This window comes from Pituophis catenifer, unplaced genomic scaffold (assembly GCF_029215685.1).
Source record: "Pituophis catenifer annectens isolate HBS135680 unplaced genomic scaffold, rPitCat1.0.hap2 SCAF_17, whole genome shotgun sequence".
Taxonomy (NCBI): domain Eukaryota; kingdom Metazoa; phylum Chordata; class Lepidosauria; order Squamata; family Colubridae; genus Pituophis; species Pituophis catenifer.
The window spans coordinates 2,102,501-2,115,835 of NW_027256897.1; the positions used below are offsets into that span (position 1 = coordinate 2,102,501).

Consider the following 13,335-nt stretch of genomic DNA (forward strand, 5'->3'; position numbering starts at 1 on the left):
TTTTTCCATTCCTCCCTCCCCTCTTCTTCCTTCCTTCTGCTTTTCCTTCTTTCATTCCTCCCTTCCTTCCTCCCCCTCTTCTCTTTTTCCTTCCTTCCTTCCTTCCTTCCTTCCTTCCTTCCTTCCTTCCTTCCTTCCTTCCCTCCCTCCCTCCCTCATCTCTTTCTCTCTCCATCTCTTTCCTTTTCTTTACTGACAAAACTGCTTCTTGACAGCAAAAGCCAGGGGACGAGATTTTTCCCATCAACCCTCCCCGCTTTCCATTCATATTTAATTTAAAAGCTGCAATGGAAAGAACTCCAAAAAAAAAAAAAGAGGGGGGGGAAAACATAATAAACGGCTGCAAAACCCTCTCTTCCCTTCTCTGCCCCTTCATCAGCTCAGAAAAGAATCCCTCGCTGCCTACCCCAGCCCAGCCAGCTGCTCTCCAACCCCCACCCACCCCTGGACTCCAGAACCCATTATCCCAGCCCTGTCAGCCGGGGAGGATGGGATCTGCAGCCCCTGGAGCCCAAAAGGCACCGAGGGGTGTAGGAAGTTGCAAAGGGGGTGGAGTGGCGGAGTGGCGTTTGCATCCTTTTTATCATCCCTTCCTCCCCCCAAGAAGAAACAGCCAAAAAATGGGAAGAGAGCAACCTAAAAGCAACCGAACCTTCAGGTTGATTTTTCACCCTCCTTCTACTTCTACCCATTGGATGCCCAGGCCTTTCTCAGGTGCCAGAGTGGCTAATTTAGCTGTCAATGATTCCCCACTCCTCCTCCTCTCTCCTTCCCTCCTTCCCCTCCTCTTTTTCCAAGCTTGGTGGGTTCGGAGAGCCAATGTTTATGGCCACCGGCGGGTTTCCCCTTCCAGCGGCGTCTATATTTAGAGTTTTGGGCAGCTTCCCAACCTCATGACTTTTGAGGAGGGGGATGCCAAGACTACCCCGAGGCTTAAGCGGGAGAGAAGCAAGGGAGAGGGGGGGAGGGCTTCCACGGCCGAATTTTTTTCCTTTTTTTCCCTCCCCTTTAGAGACAACGTGCCACCATGCCAGCCGTTTCCAACCGAGCCAGGGCCCGGGAGAGAAACAATGTCTTGAACCGGACCGAATTCCTCTCCCTCAACCAGCCTTTGAAAAATGCCCAGGAGTCTCGGAGTCTCCCCCGGAGGCTGAACAGCCAAGGGGGCCCTGCCCCATCCCAGAGCGAGGGGTCCAAGGAGCAGCGCCCGTCTCAGCAGCTGCTGCCGGAAGAAGACTGCATGCAACTGAACCCTTCTTTCAAAGGCATCGCCTACAGTTCCTTGCTGGCCATTGACATCTCCCTCTCCAAGCGGCTGGGGGTCTGTGCCAGCAATTCAGCAGCCTGGGGCAATGCCCGCTCCATGGTCAACCTCATTGGCATCACCGGGCACGGTATCCCTTGGGTCGGAGGCACCCTCATCTGTTTGGTCAAAAGCAGCACCTTAGCTGGCCAGGAAGTTCTCCTCAACCTTCTCTTGGGTAAGTGGTTTGAGCTTCTCTTTCCTCGGACCTTCTGCCTTTTTCTCCTCTGGACATCCCCAGATTCCGTCCTTCTCCCTGTTTTCTTATTTATCCTGTCAACCAATCCTATAAGGGAAAAAACTCCGTAATTCTCCCTGTTTTTCCTATTTGTCCTACTCACTTAGAATAGAATAGAATAGAATAGAATAGAATAGAATAGAATAGAATAGAATAGAATAGAATAGAATAGAATAACAAGAGTTGGAAGGGACCTTGGAGGTCTTCTAGTCCAACCCCCTGCTTAGGCAAGAAACCCTACACCACTTCAGACAAATGGTTCTCCAATCTCTTCTTAAAAACTTCCAGTGTTGGAGCATTCACAACTTCTGGTGGCAAGCAGTTCCACTGATTAATTGTTCTAATTTTCAGGAAATTTCTCCTTAGTTCTAGGTTGCTTCTCTTCCTAATTAAGTTTTCACCCATTGCTTCTTTTTTTTTTTAATTTGATTTATATTCTTGTTTTACCCTCAGGGGCTTTGGAGAATAGCTTGACTCCCTCTTCTTTGGGGCAGCCCCTGAGATATTGGAAGATGCTATCATGTCTCCCCTGGTCCTTCTTTTCATCAAACGAGACATGCCCAGTTCCTGCAACCGTTCTTTATATGTTTTAGCCTCCAGTCCCCTAATCATCTTTGTTGCTCTTCTCTGCACTCTTTCTAGAGTCTCCACGTCTTTTCTTTTATGTACACTGAGAGCGTATGCACCAAGACAAATTCCTTGTGTGTCCAATCACAATTGGCCAATAAAAAATTCTATTCTATTCTATTCTATTTTTTATATAATCCTATACAAAGAAATTCTACAATTCTCACTGTTTTTCCCATTTATCCTACTCAATCCCGTAGGTCGAAATTCTATAATCTTGTTGTTTTCCTATTTTATCCTACATAATTAACGTTACGAAATGAGATCTGATCATCTCGTTTCCCCTGTTTCTCCTACACAATTAATCCTATACAATGAGATTCCCTGAGTCTCATTGTTTTTCCTATTTTCTTAACTCCTTTATCTTCCTCATCTTAACCCCTGGCTGCATTGCTATTTTCAAACTCAGTCCTTCATCTGTGAAATGGGTACAGTGCTAATCAAACTGAAACCTTGATAATACTCTAGCAGCAGAGACCCCTGGCAAAGCCAGAAGCAAGCAAAAATTCATATTGTATTACATATTGTAATGAATTCTCAGGGAGTACTGTCTGATGTTTATTTGGGACTTCCAAATAAATTCAGCATAGGGTTTCATCAGCAAGTAGGCCCAGCTGTCAAAAGATTGAAGCAAACTTCCAAATCAGGTGGGAAAATATTGGTTTAAACACAGTTCACGGCCACAGGATGCTGAAAATTCGTTTTTTGTTTAAGGAAAAGTTGTTTTTTTTATTGAGATAAGTCTGCTGAACCTCCGTTTTCAGGGGTAGTATACTAGGAAATTTATTTCTTAAAGAAATTTATCTCCAAATAAAAAACAAGAGAAAGTTCACCTGTCTGGAGATAAATTTCTCAGAACGTTAGTTCTTCCATGGTGGGACAAATCAGGCCTGAAAATCTAGCTTTCTCCAGATCGTTCCAGAAGGGAAGATTTTAAAACATACCTCTGTGATTCAATCAACCTGACGAGGCCCTTGGAGAAACTATTATTTTTATTTATTTATTTGTATCCGCCTTTATTGTTTTTACAAATAACTTCAGGGGCCTGACATAGCTGATGCACCTTCCCTCTCCTATTTTCCCCCACAACAATAAACTGTTGAGGTAGGTTGGCCTGAAAGAGAGAGAGAGCATCACCCAACTTTCTTGCTTAAGATGGGACTAGAACTCACCGTCACCTGGTGATTGGCCCAAAGTCTCCCAGCCGTCTTTCATGCTGAAGACAGGACTAGAACTCCCAGTCTTCTAGTGATTGGCTCAAAGTCACCCAGCTGGTATCCATGCCCAAGGTGGGACTAGAACTCACCGTCTCCTGGTGATTGGCCCAAAGTCTCCCAGCCATTTTTCATGCTGAATACAGGACTAGAACTCACCGTCTCCTGGTGATTGGCCCAAAGTCACCAGCTGGTATCCATGCCTAAGGCGGGACTAGAACTCACCGTCTCCTGGTAATTGGCCCAAAGTCACCCAGCTGGTATCCATGCCTAAGGCGGGACTAGAACTCACCATCTCCTGGTGATTGGCCCAAAGTCACCAGCTGGTATCCATGCCTAAGGCGGCACTAGAACTCACCGTCTCCTGGTCTCTAGCCTGGTGCCTTAACCAAACTGCCTCTCTATTTATCTTCCAAGTCTCCATATTTTCTCCTTTACCACCCCGAGGATGAAGAAATGGATAATCTTTTGGTGGGGAAAGGGTTTTGAAAACACCAAGGGGAGAGAGCACTTCGTTCTTGCGCGTTGCCTCTCTAATCTAAACCGACACACGGTCAGAAAGATGGGGAAGAAGGAAGAAAAAAAAAAACAGGGCATATTCAAGATGTTTCCTGAAGACAATCCAAGGCCTCGAAGGACGTGGAAGAGGGGATTTTTGTTGCAAGATTGGAAGCCAGGTTGCTCAAAAAATAAACATTCTCCACTAGCAAGGCGGCCTCGCTTATGAATATTTCAGGACTCAGCCTGTTCTAGCAATGAAGCAGACGTGTGTGTGTGTGTGATTGTGTCTTTGAGCAATGTGTAAGAAGGCCTTTGACTCACTCTTCCTATCTTAAAGCAAGATAAGCGAGAGATTCATGAAGGTTAGAGGTTGCAACAATTTTTGCAACGGGAGGCGACTCACTAAAGCTTTTCTAACTAAGCACAATGTTTAAAGTTTGAGAATTTCCCCCCCAACCAGATGTGCGATGTGGTTCATATCTCGCTTTAAACGACCGGAGCGTTTCCTGTTTTGCAAAGAATTCTGCTTGGGTTCCGTTTGTATTTATAACAGCTTTCTGAGAAAAACACACACACATCCAGTGAAGGCTGTTGCTTTTATATATATTTTCATTTCATTTAATCTAATAAATCTAATAAAATGAAATGAAATATATGATCACCAGGGGTGAAATCCAGCAGGTTCTGACAGGTTCTGGAGAACCGGTAGCGGAAATTTTGAGCAGTTCGGAGAACCGGCAAATACCATCTCTGGCTGGCCCCAGAGTGGGGAGGGAATGGAGGTTTTGCAATATCCTTCCCCCAGGAGTGGGGAGGGAATGGGGATTTTGCAGTATCCTTCTCCTGCCACGCCCACCAAGACACACCACGCCCACCAAGACACGCCCACAGAACTGTAGTAAAAAAAAATTTGGATTTCACCACTGATGATAACTGCCACAAAATTACCTATGGAGAAAGATGGAACGATTTGACAATACCTCCCATGGAAGGCGACAAAACTTGCTGAAACGGCTACACGGACGGATCCAGTTACAGAAACAGCACAATCCACGTTTATCAATGATTGGAAAGCCCTTTAGACAGTAACAGAAGGGACCTTCAAGGTCATCTAGTCCAGCAGGAGACCTGTACTAAGGATTCAAACTGCCGAACTGCTCATTGTCTTAGCCACTGAGCCACCTAGTCAGTCACCGAGACCTTTTGGGCAAAGCGGGAGATACTTCTTTCTATCTTTTTTTATGTCTTCTCTTTTCTACTTTTCTTCTCCTTTTTTGTTTTTGTTTTAGCTTCTTCTTTTTTCGTTGTACTTTGGTTTGTACTAGTTCTTACTATTGTTGAAACCTTCAAAATGATAGAAAGAGATTATGTAAATACAGACAGACAGACAGATAGACAGATAGATAGATAGATAGATAGATAGATAGATAGATAGATGGTAGGTAGGTAGGTAGGTAGGTAGGTAGGTAGGTAGGTAGATACAGACAGACAGACATAGATATTAGAAAGAGTGGATGAATGGATGGATGGATGGATGGATGGATGGATGGATGGATGGAGACTAGAGAAAGAGAGTGATCAGAGGGATGGATGGATGGATAGAGATTAGAGACAGATATTAGGGGAAAATGTATGAATACAGATTAGAGAGATAAATGGAGATTACAGAGAGAGATGGACTGATGGATGGATGGATGGATGGATGATAGGTGGATGGTTAGAAAGACATAGAGAGACTGATGATAGATAGATGGATGGATGGATGGATGGATGGATGGATGGATGGATGGATGGATGATAGGTGGATGGTTAGAAAGACATAGAGAGACTGATGATAGATAGATAGATAGATAGATAGATAGATAGATAGATAGATAGATAGATAGATAGATGATAGGTAGGTAGGTAGGTAGGTAGAGATAGATAGATAGATAGATAGATAGATAGATAGATAGATAGATGGATGGATGGATGGATGGATGGATGGATGGATGGATGGATGGATGGATAGATAGATAGATAGATAGATAGATAGATAGATAGATAGATAGATAGATAGATATTAGAGTGGATGGATGGATGGATGGATGGATGGATGGATGGATGGATGGAGATTAGAGAAAGAGAGTGATCAGACGGATGGATGGATAATGATTAGAGAGATAGATATTTGGGGAAAATGGATGAATACAGATTAAAGAGATAGATGGGGATTACAGAGAGAGATGGATGGATGGATGGATGGATGGATGGATGATAGAAATTCGGTAAAGATTATAGATGGCTCACTTGATAAAACAACCATCTGAAGACATGCATGCATAAACACCTTCTGAAGGTTGCCAAAGAAACAATAAATAAAGACAACTTTGTGAATTTCCCAAGAGTTCTGCTTGAGGCCCCTCCTTCTTCGAGGGTTCTCTCTCTCAAATATGATGCAAAGGGAGCTATAGTGTGAATCCCGAGGAGGCTATTCTGGGCTCCCAGTAATTCCCAAATTGGATTTGAGCTGAGAATGCTCTGCGGGAAACCAACTTATTTGCAACATGATCTTTTCTTGGCACACGTTTGTCTGGACGAATGTTCCTGAAAACTGGGCAGAAGCCACACTAAAGTATCTGGTTCAGATACACAAACAGTGTTTTTTCCCCCCAAGGACAGGGCCCTTAGGAGGAAGGGAGAATCCCTGGCCAGCTTGTGGCGTAACTCACAACTCCAGTTTTGGGTAAGAGAGGTTGATGTCTTCACTTTGACTGACCCAGAATAATGTTTTCTGCAGTGTGCGTTCATAAATCAGCTTTCTTCTTCTATCGCTTCACCTCCCTGACTCCCAAAATTTTAGTCAATTTTTTTGGTCTTGTGTTTAAGGCACCAGACTGGAAACTCGGAAATGGTGAGTTATAGTCCCGATTTAGGCATGAAAGCCAGCTGGGTGACTTTGGGCCAAACACCAGGAGACGGTGAGTTCTAGTCATGTCTTAGATGTGAACACTGGCTGGGTGAGTTGAAGCCAATCCCTTCATTGCATTAGGACAAACACAGGCTGTATTTATTTAATTAAGAAATGTATATTTATTAAATTGTATATAATTATTAACTTGTTGCTCCTACCCTTTTTCTCTCTATCCTTCTTTCCTTTCCTTCTTTCCTACCTTTCTTCCTCTCACTTTTTGCTTGCTTGCTTCCTCCCTCCCTCCCACTTCTTTCTTTCTTTCTTTTTCTTTCTTTCTTTTCTTTCTTCCTCCCTCCCTCCCGTCCTGCCTTCCTTCCACTTCTTCCTTCCTTCCTTCCTCCCACTTCTTCCTTCCTTCTTTCCTTCCTTCCTTCCTCCCTCCCTCTTCTTTCTTTCTTTCTTTGTTTGTTTCTTCCTCCCTTCCTTCCTCCTACTTCTTTCTTTTTCTTCCTTCCTTCCTTCCTTCCTTCCTTCCTTCCTTCCTTCCTTCCTTCCTTCCTTCTTTTCTCCGTCCCCTCTTCCTCCCTCCCTCCCTCCCTCCCTCCTTCCCACTTCTTTCTTTCTTTTTTCTTTCTCTTTCTTTCTTCCTCCCTCCCTCCCGCCCTTCCACTTCTTCCTTCCTTCCTCCCACTTCTTCCTTCCTTCCTTCCTTCCTTCTCTTTCTTTCTCTTCCATTCTATAGCTCTGCTCCTGGACATCATCATTGTAGCTGGGTTACAGAAAATGGTAAAGCGGAAAGGTCCTTATGATGTCAGCCCAGGCATTTTGGACTATCTGACGATGGATGTCTACGCCTTCCCTGCTGGTCACGCCAGCCGGGCTGCTATGGTGTCCAAGTTCTTCCTCAACCACCTCGTTCTAGCAGTCCCACTCCGTATTCTTCTTATCCTCTGGGCTTTCTTAGTGGGACTCTCCCGAATCATGGTGGGACGCCACCATGTCACCGACGTCTTCTCCGGGTTTGTCTTTGGTTACATCCAGTTCCGATTGGTGGAGATTCTCTGGATGTCCTCCAACACGTGCCAGATGTTGATTTCTATGTGGTGAAGTGGAGTGATGTCCTCATCAGCATCCTTTCATTTTCTGTTTGAGGACATGGACAAGGCAAGAGATATCTCCGAAAGGGAGATGTTCTGCAAAAGAACCATGAAGTTTGTTCTTCTAAGAGTTCTTCTAGAAGTTCTTCAAAGTTCTTCCTAGAAGTTTGTTCTTCTAATAAGCGATGGATCTGAACCTCATGAAGCTGAAGAGACCGTTCCGTCTCATGTAGCAACCTCATCTGAGAATCTTTGAGATTGATTTTTGATTGATTGATTGATATTTGGCTGTTTTTTTCCCCCATGATTCCAACCAGAAAGCAAATCCAAGGATCAAGGATAATAACATTGCTTTCTCTTGCTATCTGGCTGTTGAGACATCTCATAGCTCTTGCTTTTTAATCTGGAGACAATCGTAGAATTTAATAACAGTTGAGAAATACAGGATAAACTTCCTTGCCTAAGTTGAGGTGTCCACCGGTTTTGTTGAGACTCTCGTTCTTGGACATCCCAGCTTCTCTGCCTACTTTCCCAACTTGGACATCATCCAGATGTATGAACGTCAGTTTCCAGAATTCCCTAGTCCGTATGGTCACTTGCTAAGAATTGTGGGAGATGAAGTGCAACCTCCATACTTGTGGACTTCAGTTTCCAGGATTCTCTAGTCAGAATGAGAGAACTGCGGGAGAGGAAGGGCATCTTCAACTAGGGTGGACTTCAACTCCCAGAATTCCCCACCAGCATCTGGTCCACACTGAGAATTCTGGGAACTCAAGGACCCTCCCCCCCCTCCTCCAGAAAGGTGGATTTCAGCTTCCAGGTGGTGAATTCTGGAAGCTGAAATTAATGCATTTGGACAATGTACCATGGGGAAAATCTTACACCATGCCTTATAAATTATTGACAACGACACAGGAGCATTCTGTATCTCTTAGACATTTTTTCCTTGTTTTATTGCCAATTTCTTAGCCAAGCAAAATTCAGGAACCATTAAGCGAGCCGGGGTAAGGCGGTGGACTAAGGCGGAAATCGTAATCCAGTTCAAAGCATCCTTAGCTCTCAAATTTACAAGCCAGTAGCCAAGTTCCCACCCAGTGGATCCTCCGATGTAAACCTGGATTCACCTATTGTGCAGAAGTGGAATCAAACCCACAAACGTATGATTTGCAGCAATGTTTCCCAGTCTTGGCAACTTCAAGGTGGACTTCAACTCCCAGAATTCTCAGCAATGTCTAGGCTGACTGTGGAACTCTGGGAGATGAAGATCATCTCCCTGGTCATTGCCACGGTTGAAGGACCTTGACTTAGAGAGAAGACTGAGCTCAGAGTAATAAGTTGATCTCCCACGTACTTAAATGTGGTTTGTTGCACCATTGGTGGTCAGGTTCATGGTGAGCCATAAACCAGAACAACAATGGCTGAGGTGGCATAATGGAAGCCAAGCTAAGTCTTGAAATTGTAAACCTGACTTTACCATCAAAGGATGAGTCAAAGCTGTGGCTTATGTGGTGATATTGGTTGAAGGAGCCTTGACGTAGGATTCATTGAAGCAAATAAAATGTTTTTTCTAGTTCATGCAAGGCAAAATTTATGCAAATGAGGCCTCTCTGACTTGCTTATTCAAACCATAGTTTAGTTCTGTGGGGGAAGCCAACTACCCCCAACCTCACAGAGAAAGTGTGAGGCTAAAATTGGAGTGAAAGAAACAATGACTTGACTTTTAAGAGAGTAAAGTAGACCAATGAAAGGACAACTTATAGGTAAATAGCGCTGTTTTCTCCATCCACTACATTGGATGATTGAGAAGAAGAAGGATTTTCTAATATCGTTGGAGTCTTTCTCACTTGATGGGGCTGGAATTTAACTTGTAATACAGGGTCTGATAAGTTTGGTCTTGTTCGTTCTTTCTGATATTCAGTAAAAGAGCTCAGACAAATGTTTTTGGGGCAACCAAAAGGACTGTTGGTGCTTTTCCCAAGATTGAAGCCCCACGGAGAGGCAACCCCCCCCCACCATCAGTGGGTCCACACAACCGCCTCCAAAAGGGAAGAATTTTGCTCCCGTCTCCATAGCAACCGTTGCAGATGGAAGGATAACTCTCCGTTATAATTCTTTTATCCTCAGAGCTGATGAGTTTCAAAGATCCATCTAAGAGCATCTGAATTCTCTGTGGTCGCCGGGTTTTGAGAGGGGGTGGTGGAAATATCCTCGGCAAATTGAATGAAGGTAATGTAATTAAATCAAATTGAATTGAATTGCCTTGGGGCCTGTATTGCCTCAGCCTAGCCCTCCAGCCACTTAACTGGGAGAGCCCTAAGCTCTCCACACTAAATGTGAACTGGTTATGCTGGTTTATGATCTTAATAAAGCTTTGAGTTGACTTGGCTTTGGATTTGATTTTGAGATTTGACTTGAGTTTTGATTTGAGATCGGATTTCATCTGATTTGAACGTTAACCGCTGAGGCAGACTTAAGTTTTCGGATTTTCAAAATACGTTGGCGAAGAATGGGAAGATTATGATCCCAAAATTTGGAAAAGCTGGAATCTCAAGGAATTGAAGACAGGGCAAGAAGCAATAGGTGGAAGCTTAATAAAGAGAGACACAACTTAGAAGTAAGGAAATATTTCCTGTTGATGAGAATGATTAATGGGGCAACTTGCCTCCTATAGCTGTGGGTGCTCCATCGTTGGAGGCTTTCAAGAAAAAAAAAATTGGAGGTCTCCTTAAGGTTGGACTAGAAGACCTCCAAAGTCCCTTCCAGCCGTATGATTCCATGATTCCACAAACTCTAGATGACTTAAATCACCATGCAACGAACGCCTCTGTTTTCTTAATGCATTTGTGCATGAAGGTCCCCTTGATTCTTTTGCAAACTTTTGAAGTCTTGCGTGCTCAGCAAAACATGGGGTAGATCTGGCTCTTTCTGTAAACTATTTCACAAATCTGTCTTCTAACAAGCATCTTAAAAACCAAAATCTCTTTCAAGATGAAGCCAAGGACGTGATTCTTTTAGATGTCGCTGAAATTCCTTGGACAGTAAAGATGAACACCAGACATCTCGCTAGAAGGCAAAAATCACAAAACTCTAACTCACTTACGTTGGCCATGCCATGCGTGGGAATTCACTGGAGAAAGCAATTATGTTGGGAAGAGTTAGCGGTCAAAGAGGAAAGCAACAACTGAAAGAAGTAGTGTAAGGTCAGAAGATATGGAGAGACCAGGCCTACAGAATTGCTAAAAGTTGGACACGACTGAACGGATGACATCATCTTCATCATCACCATCATCACATTAATATGATCATCGGTGAAACATAACTCCCCCAAACTCTGGGAGTTTTAGTCCATTGGCGTTCGGGAAGTTTCCCACCCGTGACCCCCAAGCGAGAATTTAATCCTAGTTTTGGAAAACAAGGCAAGATCAACTCCGTGTCCAAGGAAGTAGCACCTTGGACAGCGGCTGACCAGTTCAAGCTGGGAATTCAGACTACAGGGTTGAATGTTGCTTTGGCAACCGGCTTCCGGCTGAAATCAAAACCTTGATAGACGCTGTTCTTTACTTCTTACTAATGCATTCTCGTTTAATGAGCTTTTGGATGGTTGGGTTTTAATACTTTAATTAGCACTTCATGCTTTTTTCTTCCTATCCAGCCATTAGCCTGGATAGGCAGCACACCGCTGAGTTGAAAAGCGACTGTGACAACATCCCCTGCATAATTTGATTTAAAACAACCAGCATCCCATTAAAAGACTCCGTGTAACATTTCTTGATCTTTCTTTCAAAGGAACCCCGGTAAGAAAATTCAGGCACCAGAGAAGCAATTGCAGTGCTTTGGAAGGGGAAAAAAAAAAAAAAGATATTGGATGCCTTTTAATTTTAAATCGGATGGGCTCCGAAGGAATCGTGAAGCTGCCTTTGCAAAGCTCAGGCGTGCTAGTCATCTCCAAGGTACGGATTTTTTTGAGGGCAGCACCTCGCCAAATAATTTGGCAAGATTTTGGGGTTACCAAAATAGGAGAGAGAAAGAAAGACCATTCCAAGGGGACAACGGCACTGAAAAAAGTGACTCAAGTTATGACCGGTTTTCACACTTGTAACCGTTGCAGCATCCCCTTGGTCACCTGATCAAAATCCGGATGCTTGTCAACCGACTCATATTTACGACGGTTGCAGTGTCCCAGGGGTCAGGGGATCCGCTTTCGCGACCTTCTGACAAGGGGGGAAAGCCGGATTCCTCTAACGACGGTGTGACTAACTGAACAACTGCAGTGATTCTCTTTAACATCTGCGGCAAGGAAGGTTGTAAAAATGGGGGCAAAGCTCACTCAACAACTGTCTCGCTTAGCAACGGACGTCTGCGGTTCGTAAGTCGAGGACTAATGTACGGAGGATGGATAGGAACTGCAAGCAGCAGAAATCGAGGTGCCAGCTCCTCCTGCAGAGCTGTTGACCTCCTTGATCAATGTCCTGTCTCGCTTAGCAACCGACATCTGCTGTTCAGTGTCAGTCGTAAGTTGAGGACTAATGTACGGAGGATGGATAGGAACTGCAAGCAGCAGAAATCGAGGTGCCAGCTCCTCCTGCAGTGTTGTCAACCTCCTTGACCAGTGTCCTTTCGGGCCAGCACGGATGCCAAGCTGGCCGGAAAAAAAAAAAACGTTGGGTGAAGCGGTTTGAGATGGTGGTTTTCTTCAGCTGCCGATTAAGCAGGAAGCAGTTGGCAAAAGTGGAGACGTTTCCAGCCAGCTGAGCAAAGGAAATTCTCTGCCTGAATCAGCACAAAATTGGAATTGTATTTTGGAAGCCTCTGAGAAATTACGGTGACGGGAAAGAGCTCGCCGGAGACAACCAAGAAACTTTCTACAGAGAGGAAGATAAAAGAGGAATATGGTATAGTCCAGCGATGGCACACATAAGGTACTTCTGGGTTCCAGCACACGCAGGCGTGCTGGCAAGCAAGTCTTCCGGTTACTGCCACGCATGAGCCTGCACCAATCAGCTGACTGGCGCGCATGCTCACACCAGAAAACAGAAGGCCAGCACTTCTGGTTTCCAGCTATGCCGCACGCTCAAAGGCCAGCTGATCGGCACGTGCGCAGGCGTGACAGAAACCCGGAAGAGGAACGGACACCGCCACGCATGCCAGGCAACATGGCTCCGTGTGCAACTTCGGGCACGGGTGCCCATAGGTTCGCCATCACGGCGGTATAGTTTCTCCGACTTCACCAACAAAGTCCCTTTCAATCCTGTTATTCTCTCTCTATATATATACCATACTTTTTGGAGTATAAGACACACTTCCCCCCCAAAAAAAGAGGGTGGAAATGTTGGTGCGCCTTATACACCGAATACAGCCATTTTTGGGCTCCCGAAGCCCCGTCCCACGCGTCCCGTTTTTGCAAAAAATGGGCATGTTTTTCACGAAAACAGGATGCGCAGAGGGTTTGGGAGGCCTGCAGA

The 13,335-nt window shown here is 44.7% G+C and overlaps 1 protein-coding gene across 2 annotated transcripts; it reads left to right on the forward strand.

Moving 5' to 3' along the window:
* The first annotated feature begins 909 nt into the window (after positions 1-909).
* Positions 910-10,270, forward strand: PLPP7 (phospholipid phosphatase 7 (inactive)). Of its 2 annotated transcripts, none has more exons than XM_070955818.1 (2): positions 910-1,481; positions 1,995-2,184. In XM_070955818.1, exons 1-2 carry the CDS (start codon positions 1,028-1,030, stop codon positions 2,132-2,134), a joined length of 594 nt encoding a protein of 197 aa, XP_070811919.1. In that variant the 5' UTR covers positions 910-1,027; the 3' UTR covers positions 2,135-2,184. The 2 variants fall into 2 exon arrangements, with proteins under 2 accessions (XP_070811919.1, XP_070811917.1); XM_070955816.1 differs by lacking the exon at positions 1,995-2,184 and adding an exon at positions 7,519-10,270 and having other exon boundaries at positions 916-1,481.
* Positions 10,271-13,335: the final 3,065 nt, after the last annotated feature.

Excerpts from the sequence above, each read along its gene's own strand:
- PLPP7 (XM_070955816.1), top strand. The coding sequence starts at position 1,028 with ATGCCAGCCGTTTCCAACCGAGCCAGGGCCCGGGAGAGAAACAATGTC. Across the intron at positions 1,482-7,518 it reads TCTCCTCAACCTTCTCTTGG|CTCTGCTCCTGGACATCATC; the intron begins GTAAGTGGTTTG and ends TCCATTCTATAG.